Source organism: Catharus ustulatus, chromosome 1, assembly GCF_009819885.2.
Source record: "Catharus ustulatus isolate bCatUst1 chromosome 1, bCatUst1.pri.v2, whole genome shotgun sequence".
Classification (NCBI taxonomy): domain Eukaryota; kingdom Metazoa; phylum Chordata; class Aves; order Passeriformes; family Turdidae; genus Catharus; species Catharus ustulatus.
The window spans coordinates 59,409,135-59,422,387 of NC_046221.1; the positions used below are offsets into that span (position 1 = coordinate 59,409,135).

The following is a 13,253-nucleotide window of genomic DNA, read 5'->3' on the forward strand; positions in this document are numbered from 1 at the left end:
TCAGAAGGGCCAGGGAAGCCCGCGCTAGCCGCGCAGGGCTCATGACTTGCCGATAGTGGGTGAGGAGCGGACGGGACAGAGCCGCGGGGTCGTGCTGGAGGCGGGGAGCGGCCGGGAGCGCCCCATGGGCGGCCGGGCGAGCCTGGAGAGCCGCGGGAGGAAGCCGCATCCCCTGCCCCGCGGCCGCTCTGCGCAGGAAGAGGGAAGAGCCGCGACAATGATGCAGGTACGCGGGCGCGGAGTGGGCGGAGGAGCGGGGTTTGGCACTGCCGGGGCAGCGGCCACTCCCTGCCGAGCTGCCGCTCCCTCCGCTCCTCGCCCCTCGGGGCGGCGCGGGTTGCTTGTGGCAGCGGCAGCCCCCGCCTATCTCCGCGGTGGCGAGGAAAACCAAGGCGCGGGTTTGCGGAGCGGCGCCTTAGCCGCCTTTTAAAGTCCTGCTGGGGCCTTCCCGGCGCCCAGTTTGAGCCCGGCGAAGCCCAGAGCTCGCTCGGTTCCGCCGCGCGTACGCGGAGGTTCGCGGCTGTTGCTGCTCCGGTGGCGAGCGCTGAGCCCGCGGAGCTGGAACAGCAGCGTGCTGCTTTCCCTTGACACTGTGACCACAGCTGTGTTCGCCTGCCTAATCTTGGAAATGTTCCTGGTTGCCTTTTAATATGAAAAAAGCTCTAAAGCTCTTTTGCAGGGGGCTTTGTCTCTTTTTTATGGTCCGAAAATGAGAATGGGCTGGCAGTCCTGAAGTACGCATACTGGCTTTTAATGAGTATGAAAGTCTGATCAACATTAAATAATTCCGTTCTTAAGTGATGGGTTCCTTTTGATTTTATGACAATGGGCAAAACCAGAGACACTGACAAAATAGCAGATTCAGGGCACAACTGTAAATAGAAGTTTACCAGAAATCTGTAGAGCATTAGCAGAGAGTCTCATGCCACTCAACTCATTCCAGAGGCTCATTCAATCATCTCTGGTTTTGGTTTGCTAAGCAGAGTTCTGGACCTTTGAAGTTTCATGCACCTCCTTCTGGGTTACTTCTGAAAGCTTGATTCAACAACAGACTTAATTTCAAGCACATGTTTAAATGTTTTCGCTGACTTGGTTTCAGCTTAGCAGTCTTTCTCTCCTTTTGCATACTTAAGGAAGCAACCTCTTTCATTTCAAATTCTTTCTAAAAACACCCCATTTCCATTGTACGCTTTTAGGGTTAGTTTCCCAGGAATTAATGGACAACATACCACACAGGTATGTGGTATGCATTAAATAATCTTTACTGGTTTCAAGTTTCCTTTGACCTTCTCATGTGTGCACTCTATCTGTGAAAATATCTCCGTCACTCTTGTGTCTAACATTTCAACCAAGTAGCTTCAAATAGCCATTTTATTTTAAAAAATTGCCAAGGAAATTGCTGAGTGTATGTGTTTCTGCCAGAGTTGCTTTCCCCTGAGACTAGTCACGATAGACAAGTGAGTCCTTTAAAAGGCTGAATTTTTGCCATCTCTCAGAATTAGAAGAACGAGTGTATTTCCATTTGAAAGCACATGCAATGATCTCCAGTGATCTCTTGATAAGCATCAGCCTTTGATCTTAGGCACAATATTAAATCTGAAAATTATAATGATACATTTGAAAGAAAAATTCATGCAGCAAACTTTTTTTCAGGCGATGCCTTGAGTTTTAGCTTTCATATTTTCCAGATTCTGTACTGCATTAGTATATAACTCTGAACTTCATATGAAGTGTCAGCAAGCTCTCCACAGTTTAGTTAGACAAAACAATCCTTTTCCAGCGTGAGAATCAAGGACACTGATGCAATTTCAGGCTCAAAAAGTGAAAACAACAACGAGTTGAGGAGAGCAATCTGGGAGGATGAGATGTTATAACCTGAAGCTATAATTGGACAATTACAGTAATTTCACGATTATAAGCCGCACTGAATATAAGCCGCACTTCTGGGTTTCAGCAACTTTTCATTTTTTGTCCATACATAAGCCGCACCTGATTATAAGCCGCATGTTACAATACAGAGTGTGATAAAAGGTATCTGTTCTATCACCATCTGTTGAGGGTGGGGACAGTGATCCTTATCTCAATGGCAGATAATCTGCTAATGGGCCATCCATTGAAACTAGGCAGGGCATTGTTCTTTATCTTTTCACACCCCATCCTTCCTCCAGGGAGTCATTGTCTGCTAATGGCCCATTGAGTCCCACTGTGGGACTGATAAAATTACTGCATCCCATTGAAAGTTGCTCCAGCCAGGGGGAAGAGCCCAACATTTCTTACCAAGATAAAAACAGAGGGTTTGGGACACTAAGGGAGCCCCTTTCTCCACTGGACTCCAGAGAAAAACCAGATTTTTCCACATCACCACTGGACCTCCAGAGGGAAACTGCACCTTCTGCAGGAGCACTGCTTCAACTGAATCACATCTCTCACTGCAAGGGGACTGCAGCCACCATTTAATGGGACTGCTGCCAACACTCTGCCTGACAGGGTGTCAGGTTGTACTCTGACTTTGTCAGGGTTTGGAGTTTGTTTCTTTGTAGTACTGTATTTCTATTTTGATTTCCCTAGAAAAGAACTGTTATTCCTAATTCCCATATTTTTGCCTGAAAGCCCCTTGATTTCCAAATTATAATAATTTGGAGAGAGGGGGTTTACATTCTCCATTTCAAAGAGAAGTTCCCGCCTTTCTCAGCAGACACCTGTCCTCCAAACTAAAACAGCAACTTTTTGTTCTTTGTCCATATATAAGCCGCACCTGATTATAAGCCGCACTTTGGATTTGGACCAAAATTTTAGTCAAAATGGTGCGGCTTATAATCGTGAAATTACTGTAACCCCAATATGTAAATGGACCAAAACTTATAAAAGTGTGAAAAGTCAGGACCTGCCATCCATCTTGGGTGGAGCTGTGGCCAGATTCTTGGACTGCCCAACGGGTGTCCTTTGAAGGCCTTTCTAATAAATACCTACTTTATTCCTTTAACACTGTCTAACCTCTACTCTAGGTAGCCTCTCAAGACATCACAGGGATTATTAAATATTTTGTTTTCAAGTAACTCTTAGCCCCAGTACCGTGAGTTTGATTTTAGAATCTTAATTAAAGTAGAGGGAAGACTACTCTTCTTGACATATGCAACGACTCAGTTGGCACCAGGGGCCCAATTTTGTTGGATGGTCTTGAAACACACTGAGAGAAAGCACCTCTCTATGTGACTTGGGGAGCAAAGATCTTGTTCAATTCTTCAAGCAAACCCTTATATTACCAGAAGTTAGTTAGGGATGGGTAACCGTATTACACTGCTGTGATACCTGTCCACCATTTCTGCCCTGCTGTACTTTGGGGCAGTTTTGCCCCATTGTACTTTGCTGCTTTTCTTTGTAAATGCCTGGGGATGCTGAGTTTGCTGCTCAGATGGCTCTCCAGGTAATAAAGTTACTACTTTTAAGATAGATTGTGCTTTCATGTTTGTTCTTGATTCTTCCTTTTCTTTTTTAAGATACCCTGAAGGGTCAAGTGAACCTAGTTGCAAGACAACAAACTAAATGACAAGTCCAAGAGAACACGTCCTTTTTATATGACATTTAAAAGGATGGGTGAAGTAACATCAAACAAAAAGATAACAAAATATTTTAATTTCCTTACTACAGGTCTATAGGGATGTAGCAGAGGCTGGCTGGGGTTAAGCTGAACTTCACCACCCTCATACATAGTTTACATAAAATGGATGGTCTGCATTCTTCTCTCATTACATGTTATTATAAATCAAGAGTTTCTTCTTTGAAAGTACCAATTGCATTTCATCAGTTTTGAATTAGCATGAGTGATAGGGAAAGCAGAGCTAGTATTTCTCAAAATATTAGTTATGAGTTCAAATGCTGAAATAGTCTAAAAAGCTGGCATAGACTCCAATTTACACTGCTATTATAGAATAGAAAATGTGGGCAAGATGTATTAATATAAGTGACTTTATTTTACCTCTGGAACATAAAAAAGGAGGCAACAAGAAATTGCTTAAAAATGAGCTTTCTATATTGCTCTTGGTCTTTCTTTTTCAACAGGAAATATGTAATTATATAATAATAGGCCATCTGAATTTCTGTCACAGGGTGCTTGAAATAATTATAACATTAGACATTCTGTCTCAGAATATGCCAAAATGTCTTAATATATATTTGAGGGGAAAATAGCATAATTTTGACTCTAGGAAAGTGTTCTAAAGACTAAGGAGATTGTTTTGGTTTATGTTTTCAAGGGGAGTGGTAGATTTTTCCAGAATGATTACATTAGACAAATATTTTTCTCTTGGTATCAATGGAATTAAATTAACCTTAATTTGCCAAAATGCCAGAGGTTTGCAGTTATGATATTTTGTTAGGCCTCATCAGGTGTTTTATCAGCTTTCTGTGAGAGGCTGCTATGACACTGACTATTGAATTCCCTTTTCAGTCTGAAATGGAGTCAGGATTGAATGCAAGAACCAGCCCTGGCTTAGTTTCTGTAGGTAGTTCTTCCTCAGCACATCCCAACGTTACCTGAAAACTCATTGCCTTAAGCTCTACTTTTTAACCATCTCTTTAAATTCTAATTTCTTTGGGTGTGATATTGTAAGGGAGGTCAAACTCTCTGAACAACCTTTTGTGACACAAGACTTTCTTGAGGAGCATTTTTGGTGATTTTTTTTTTCTCTTGGAAATTGACTGTGGGAGACAGGAAATTGTTCACATATGATTTCTGATAATTTCAGTTCAATGTCCGGTGTTTTTACATCTCATAATGTTTTATGATAATAAACACCTGTGTTTTGTATTGCTGAAAGAAGATAAAGGTGTATCAATCCTGATGTCTTAAATCAGCAAAAAACCCAGAGCAAAACTGAAGTGCAAAGTAAAGCAAAGAAAGAAACTTTTTCAAAGTTGCTTAGCAAATACATAGATGATCTTAGGTTTTTTTGTTCCTCATTGTAATGCTTTTCCACTGAAGCACATTACTTTTTAAATAATGAGTTATCACTTGTGCAAAGCAAAGGGAAAGGAGAAGCCAAATTTATCTCTGTAGTGTTTTCCCTTGTACAGTAGGCTTCTGTCTTAGAACTTAGTATCTCTGATTATAAGAAAATGTGCAAATGGGAATACTCTTATCAGAGCACAGTCACAAATATTACACAATCCATAATCTCCCTGTGCGAATATTCTGACTTCTGGTATATTTGTACATATAGAAAGAATAGGAAGAAAAGTAGTTCTTCCAGGAAAAAAAAATTAGAGGGTTTATGGATTGAATAACAAGTAAATAGCTGCTTTGGCTTAAAATGTTCACCGGTCCACAAGTCTTTAACATCCTTTCATGGTATGGGTTTTTTACAACAGAAATGTCAGAATAAAGCAGTAAGAATCCATAATAATATTTTTTCTTTGCCAGTGCTAACTCCTCTTTGCAGATTGGAGGCCAAAACAACTGTAGAAGACTGAGCCAATGGGGTCATTGTTAGTCATATACTATTCAAGATGTCCATGAACCCTGTGGGCCAATCACCATTTTGTTTTTAAATGTGTTCTTTCATCTAATGAATAATTCTGGAGTAAAGTGGCACAAGTTTAATTATTTTATGTAGACAGGAAATGCCTTTGGCCATGCATCTTGTTCCCTGTTAATTATTATTGTTTAACAAGGCAGGTTAATTCATGTAATGATGTCTCTGTCTCTAATGTTATTGAGTACATGACAATTTTGTGCAAAATGGGAGTTTGACTAATACAGATCAAAAAGCAGTATGTAACTGGAGTTCTTTTCAAGGTCCTCAGCACAATCCCTGGTTCCTTAAATGCAAGTTGTCTATGATATTTTTAATGACCAAGGAGGGGGAAAAGTTTTTTAAAACCTCAAGCAATTTTAGCTGCTTTCTGTTGAATTTCCAAGTGGTCTCAAGTGGGTGAAGTACAATGAAACATGATGGCTGTTACTTGAATGAATTACATATATCTTCACTATTCTGCCTTCTGTCTGACAGTTACAGTACGTCCTGTGAAAAATATGCTAGGTACTTTTCAGTCATTATAATCCACTTTTATAGCTGTTTCCAGCAAGAGGGAAACATTTTATTTTAGGAAAATAAATGCAGCCTCAAAACTTGGAGAAGATATCTTAAAGGAACTGATAAGTGAAGAAGGATGTAAGACACTTTCCTTCCAGAAGAATATTAAGTGAACAGTAGTGTCTTAGGTGACAATGTAAGATGTAATCAAAAGTATGCGTTCTATCACCATCTGTTGGAACTAGGTGGGCCAGTGTTCTTTGTGTCTTCCATGACACATTCCTCATAACTCTGGGGGATATCTTCTGTTAATGGGCCAGCTGTTAAAACTGGGGGATGGGGGGAGGGGGCAGTGTTCTTTATCTTTTCCACAACCCATCTTTTCTCCAGGTAAGTATCTTCTGTTCATGGGTCATCAAGTCTCACTGCACAACTGATGAAATTACATCATTGCATTGCGAGATACTCCGCCCAGGGGGGAGGAAGCAAGCATTCCTACCTGGATATAATCTGAGGTTTGAGACATCACGAGCTGCTTTATCCACTGAATTTTCAGTGGACAAGAGCTCCATAATCACCATTGGACCTTCAGAGGAAAATGAAACCCTTTTACAACATCACTACTTCAACAGAACCACATCTGTCACTCCAGGAGAACTGTAGCCACCATTTAATAGGACTGCTACCAACACCCTGACCAACAGGGTGTCAGGTTGTATTCTCACTCTGTCAGTGTTTCTGTACTGTTGCATTTATTTTGATTTTCCTATTAAATTGTATTTCTGACAGTATCTCCCACTAGTTTGTTTTCAAACTAGTACAAGTAGGAAAAAGAAAGTTCCCCAAATGGCTGGATAATTGCTCACAAGAGACATTTGGTAAGACGAACAAATTTCCTATGAAACCTACAATAGAAAACAATACTCTTTTTGTTTTAGAGTTTGTGGTTTACTCTGAGCATTGCTGTTGCTTTATCATTCCCGAATCTTTTCTTTCCACAGACTTTACTTCTGCACAATAAATTATATTATTTAAAAAAGTGATTCATTGTTGGTTCTCTCTATTTTTTTTAATTGAAATCTAAATATGGGTGTTTCCTGAATCTTTGATGGTCTTTAGTTATCTAGAAAACTGATAGAATAAAAGTCTTGAAAAACAGTGAGGGAGAAATGAATGTGTTGAATCCAAGAATATAAGTATGTACAATCTGCTTCAAATTTATCTGCTTAAAGGCAAGGAGGTTAGTTTTGGGAACCCCACCATTTTATAAGGCTTTTTCTTTGAATCAACGGCTCAAAATCCAGATAGATAATTCATACACAGTATCTAATAATCCAAACCAATTAATAAATTATCATAATTGTTATTAAAAACACGCAATGTTCTATGATATGTGGAATGAGAGCCCTATTCCTATTTCTCCTTTATTTTAGCTGGTCTTTCCTCCTGACCTTAAGGTTGATGCAAATCCCTTGACCCTTCAAATACAGAGAGAGTTTCTGCTAATTAAGCAACACTGGTACCTGAGCAGTCTCAGCTTCTTTCATTAAAAAATAAAATTTTCACAGCATTTCCCTTCCTCCTTTACTCAGCTCTACTTAATGTAAAAGGTAATAATGAACCTGCCATGGTTGGATATTTACTTAGATCCAGCAGCACTGGGTTCTTAATTCAATAAAACACTTGAACATTAAACAATTTCTAAAGCCTGTTCCTGTACAATAAAACACAGGCTCATGTGATCTTGACATCTCTAGAAACTGAAAATTAATGTTAAAGATAACTTAAGATGAATTAAATTTAGGAGTGTTTAATCCCCTACTGAAATATGTATGGTGCAGGTCATGATAAATTTCTCCTTTCTACCCAAACATAACAACACATCATTATGCTCTCTTTTCCTCCAAGAAAATACCTTCTTGATATTTCCTTTTACTTTGTCATGCCCTCTCAGATAGACTCACAAAACCAGCTTTCTTGTCCACTGCCCTTCTTTTTCCCCTAATGTGTGTACATAGATCACATGATTTTGGTAACACTGCCTGTAACAGACATTACAAGTTCACTTTATCTGTGCTTTAACTATCAGTCAATACTGCTTTCTGCACTAAAAGATTCCTGGTTCTTAAAAAATTATTTTTTTATTAAGAGTTCTTTGCAATTAAAGCAAAATGCCTGTTCCTTGTGGATCTTTCTTTCATCAGTTATCCCAAATAATGTAAATGTGAAATGTTTTAGAGAGTTAAATTCCACTATGGTTTATCAGAGCTGTTTAAAATCCAGTGAGGAAAAATTGTATAATGCCAGAGATTATTAAATTTAGCTAACTGAAGTGAATAGCCAGTCTCATTCATTCCTAGCCTGTTTAATTTCCTAGCATATACATAAAACTAAGCAAAGAAATTTTTATGGTGATGGGGTAAAGTGAAGTTGACCTCAAAGCCTTTGAGATTTCTACTTATTCTTATCCAACAAGTACATTTTCTTGTAAGGACTCCTTCAGACCTCAGGAATTTGCTATGAAAAGGATGACCACCTTAAATCATGATGATGAGGACGTGGTTGTCTGGTATGTCTGAATTGTCTTTTGAAAGCAGAGTTCATTGCCAAACACTGCGTGATGACCAGCTTTGAGCATGACTTGCTCCCTGAGAATGCTGTTGTTAATCCATGTATTTGTCATGCTGCTGTACTTGGTTTGTAGATTTTCCCATTGACCCTCACGCAGCTGGTCATGGGGTCCCCTCTCTGAGGAAAGATTAACATTTATTTGACCCCACTTTTCTTGATTCCAACTTCAACCAGCTGGTAATATAGGAGAGATGTTTATATAAAATTGATCTTGAGATAACTTTCTGTTTTCTAAATCGTTTTTCAACCTTGTGGTCTATGTCCTAGATCCCTTTCAAAGTCACCAAAGCTAGGATTTCTCTGTTACTTCTTCAGCACTGAGGTTATAATAGTAATCTTAATCGTACTTTTACTGCTTGTGTATGAATATAAGCAGTTTCAGTAGCAAGTGTTTATATTTTGAAAAAAATTAATGCATATATTTTCACAAAATGCAGAACACAATTTATATGTGAGAGTACACATATGAATGTATTCACACTGGTTGTTGTTCATATCTCAGGTTACTTGGGAACCCCAGAATGTATTTTAACGTGGTTAAACTGGTGGTGTATGAATTTTAAATAATGCAGCATCAAGCACTAAATGATGATGATGATGGATTTAGGGCATGCCACAGAGTTGATCATTTCCTTAGGTCATGTCTTGGTTTAGAGCAATTTTGGGAGGAAACTTCCAACTCTAGAAACTCTAGAAAGCAGATACAAGCAGCCCCTCCCCCAACTGGTTTGGGAAAAGGTTTTCTTGGAGAAAAGTGGAAAAAGCTGCTTATTTAACAAACAAAGTATTCACAAGCATAAAAAATGAATAATATTAAACAATAAAATCTCTCGCTGTTCTGAAGAGATGGCAAATTCAGAAAGTCCTTGTCATGGGGTGCAGCTCACTCAGTCTCTTATCAGTCCCTCCTGCTGTGGAAGATGCCGCATCCCAGCCCCGGTGGGATACAGGCGTGAGCTCCTGGTGCCCTTCTGGGTTTTCAGTCCAGAGCAGGGTTGATCAGTTCTTAGAAAAAGAAAAACCACAGTCCAGGGAACTTCCGTGCCTCAGCTAACTTTAAAAAACCCAAAACCCAAAAAACAACAACAAAAAACCCAAACCAAACCAAAAAACGAAACAAAACAAAAAATCCAAAAAACCCAAAAACCCAAAAAACAAACAACTAACTAAAAGCAAAGGAGAGCTCTCTCCCGCTGTCCGTGCTGCAGACTGCACAGTCGTGAGAAGGAATGTGGAGGAGTGAGTGCAGTCCCTGCAAACAAATTCCACGCTTCTTCTCCCCCTCTTCTGCTCTCAGAATCAGTGTTAAAGGTGCAGAACTTAATATTCAGCATAAACAGAACAGACGACTGGGGATAGCAGCATCGTAAAGTCACCCTAGGGTAGGTCATGATAATTAAGAGTTCAATTATGCTGTTAGATATGCTGCTTTACACACGCACTGGAAGTCAGTAATTTTTTCAGGAGTTGTCGCATATAGAGCAAGATGTATATTTTTTGCCCTCCTATGGATTTTGGGATGAAGGCTGATCATGGCTGTGGGACAATTAATAGCAGTGTATTAAAGTGATAATTCCAATTCTCACAGCTAGTTGGCTTTGGCTCTTTGATATGTTCTGTCCTTGAGAAGATTGTCATCTGCAAACCTTCTCAGAGGGATTAACCCTCTATTCCATATCTGGTAGGAACGTGGAACACAACTGATGGAAAATGGACTGCTGCTTATGGATCTTGACTCTTTCCAATATTTGTCGTGTGGTTTGGCTGCTCCACCAGGGCGCCAAGCAGGCAGTTGTATGTGACATTCAGGGACAAAACAAGTGGAGTGAACTGTGGCAATATGTGGAAATGCTACATATTGTTTCCTTTCTGTTAATCAAAAGCTGCCAGTGTTGAATCTGAGTTTGATGTCATAAGCCATTTACTTATAAAAAACAATTGAAAGGGGGACAAAGAGAATATACTGTTCAGCATCTTGTTTCTGTTGCCTCTCAGTTCTCTGTCAACACTAATGAAGGGCCTGCTCCTAATGCCTTTTTTTTTTTTTGTCAGTTATCCAAGCAATCAGAGCCAAAGAATACTTTTTAAAGCAATAGGCTTTCAGAAATTAATGCAAGTTTTGGCCTGGAAAGAGCAAAAGATTTTCAATATGTTTTTAAAGTAAATGTCAAACACAAACTTTTTCATGTCTGTATAAGCCCAACGGGCATGTAATGCCTGCTCCCTGCCAAATCTGGTATTAACTGTGGCTATCATTTAGAGGAAAATTAAAACCATTTGAGTTTTTGTCCTTAAAGGCTCCCCATAAAACTTAAAAAGGTTCTTTGTAGATTTATTGCAGTATCAGTTAATGGGTTTTCAGTGCATGCACGTATTCAGTACGGCATTTCAATGATGCTGATCATGTTGTGATCTCAATGCAGTGGTCCAAGAGAATCGATTTAAGCATACACACAGTGGTACCAGAACTTAGATACGGTGAGGATGTGAACCAGTATGCATGTGTGAGAGAAAAAGATCATACAGAAGGTGAGCGAGTTCAGCCTGGGGATTTTGACATGTATTTCACCCAGCTGTAATTGTGGTGGGAAGTTAAACAAAGGGGTGTATTTTTATCCCATCTTTAAGGTGTTTGAAGCAGTTTTTTCTTGCCTTTGTGCTTGAAAGTGCTATTTGTGCAAGAGTGTTTTTGATGGGTACTGTAAGAAGAACTACATTAATGTAAAAACTATTTAGAGTATACTACTTCACTCAGCTCTTTCAGTGCCATGACATCAGCAGCAGTACTAACTTGAGGGGTGCTGAAGTCATGCAGAAGGAAGTTTGGTGGATAATCTGTTGCCCTGAGGTTTCCTGGTTGTAACTTTCTTATGTAGAAGAAAGCTGAGGTTTGCAGTTACTTTGACACAAAATTGTATATTCTATTAACTGCTTATGTGACATTTGATCTGTAATTTTTCACTGAGTCTGTCCTAACTTATTTCCCAATGACTTTGGATAGCTTTAGCTGCATGAAGTGTGTTTCCCCACCTGGGAAAAGATGAAAATGTGTTCGCTCAAACTGAGCAAACCTTGCACAACTTTAGGGTTCCTAGGTTACGGTGTTTTAAAACCAGTGATCTGAAGGCAAAAGTTGTAGTGTTCCTCACTGTGGAATCATGTTAGACGAGTATGCGGATGACTTTTCTTTCCTCCATCCTCAATTGCAAAGAATTCCTATTTAGTGATGCATTTACCCGTCTAGCAAGACTTACAGATGTAAGAGTCTGGACAAAAGCAACACTGATAGAACCCTCCAATAGTGATGGGGCATCCTCTGTGTCATGACACTTCAGTGTTTTTCCTGCAGAAAAGGAAGCATGCTTTTAATATATCACAGAGAAAAAGGAGCATGGTTTTATTGTATCAGGTGGGATCAATGAATGCTCTAAACATCAATAAAAAGAGAAATGGAAGAATACTGAAAGCAGAAAGATATTTGCCTTTCTTGTGTTACCTCTCCCTTGCAATCCATCATGAAAGGACGTTGATGTTAAATATTCATTAAAACATAGAACTAACTGACAGAATCAAGTGCTTGGTTTCATCATGCATGGCTCCCATCTTGAAAGGCAGAGGCTTTTGTATAAGTGCGGAAGCTGAGCCTTAGGCAGCTCTGACTGACATTCTGGCCATGCTTGCTGCCTCTTGGGTTTTACAGCCATATTGAAGTTGTCAGTGTTAAAATATGGGAACATTATTCAAAAAGTTAGCAAACCTGGACAGGTTTCAGCGATGTTGGAGGGCATTAGATGGAAAAATTAATTGTATGACACTCATCATAGAACTTTCAGCTTAAATTGTTTTAATGTCTTTCCAGCAGAGACTGCAATGCCTTTTCTTACAAGATTTAAAATTTTTATCTTAACTTTTTGCTGAAACATGATGACAATGAGAAAAAAAGGATGAGAATGATGAACCTTGCTAGAGATTTGTGCACTTGAAAATGGTAGCTGTTATCCACACTGTGAATTTAATGGTTTTCTTATAAATATCCATGTGTTGCTTTTACGTACTGTAGATTTTATGTACTACACTTTGTTATGTAAATTAAAAGCACAGAATAAACAGATAACAGGAATCTTTGTTAACACTGCAGTTGTATTTCAGTCCTATCATCAGTGTTTTGATCATTTGCACCATAATTTTTTAAAGCTGAAGATCTAATTAATAGAATTATTGTCTTCAAGACTTTTGTGTCTCAGATCTGACTGCAAATGGAAACCTGGCTTATACTTGTCAAACGCTGACAGGACAAATATGAAAAGTGCATTTTCAGCCCATGCTTACTGAGAAGAAAGATTTAACTTGGGAATTTGTGGTATGAAGATGGGATACACACTTGAATATGCATTAATTCACAGGGGTTTGATACAGATGAATGGACCGCTAGCTGATAGATTCTTGAAAATTCTCTGAACCTACATTTTTGGCTAATGGTGTGTGTGGAGAAATCCTATCTCTTCCTGTAAGTCAGAAAAAAATTACCACAAGGCATTCCTCCTCTAAAATCCTGTTGGCAGTTTGGGCCATTATACAAAAAATTGGGAG

At 39.3% G+C, this 13,253-nt stretch overlaps 1 protein-coding gene across 3 annotated transcripts in view; it reads left to right on the top strand.

Annotated features, from left to right (window-relative positions):
- Window positions 1-41: 41 nt before the first annotated feature.
- The window catches only part of TNS3 (tensin 3), a 232,374-nt gene continuing 219,162 nt past the window's right edge, over window positions 42-13,253 (top strand). For all 3 annotated transcript variants that reach the window (XM_033053244.2, XM_033053252.2, XM_033053260.2), the window contains exon 1: window positions 42-226. In XM_033053244.2, the coding sequence (XP_032909135.1) occupies window positions 125-226 (102 nt within the window). In that variant the 5' untranslated portion in view covers window positions 42-124. The remainder of the gene's footprint in view (window positions 227-13,253) is intronic.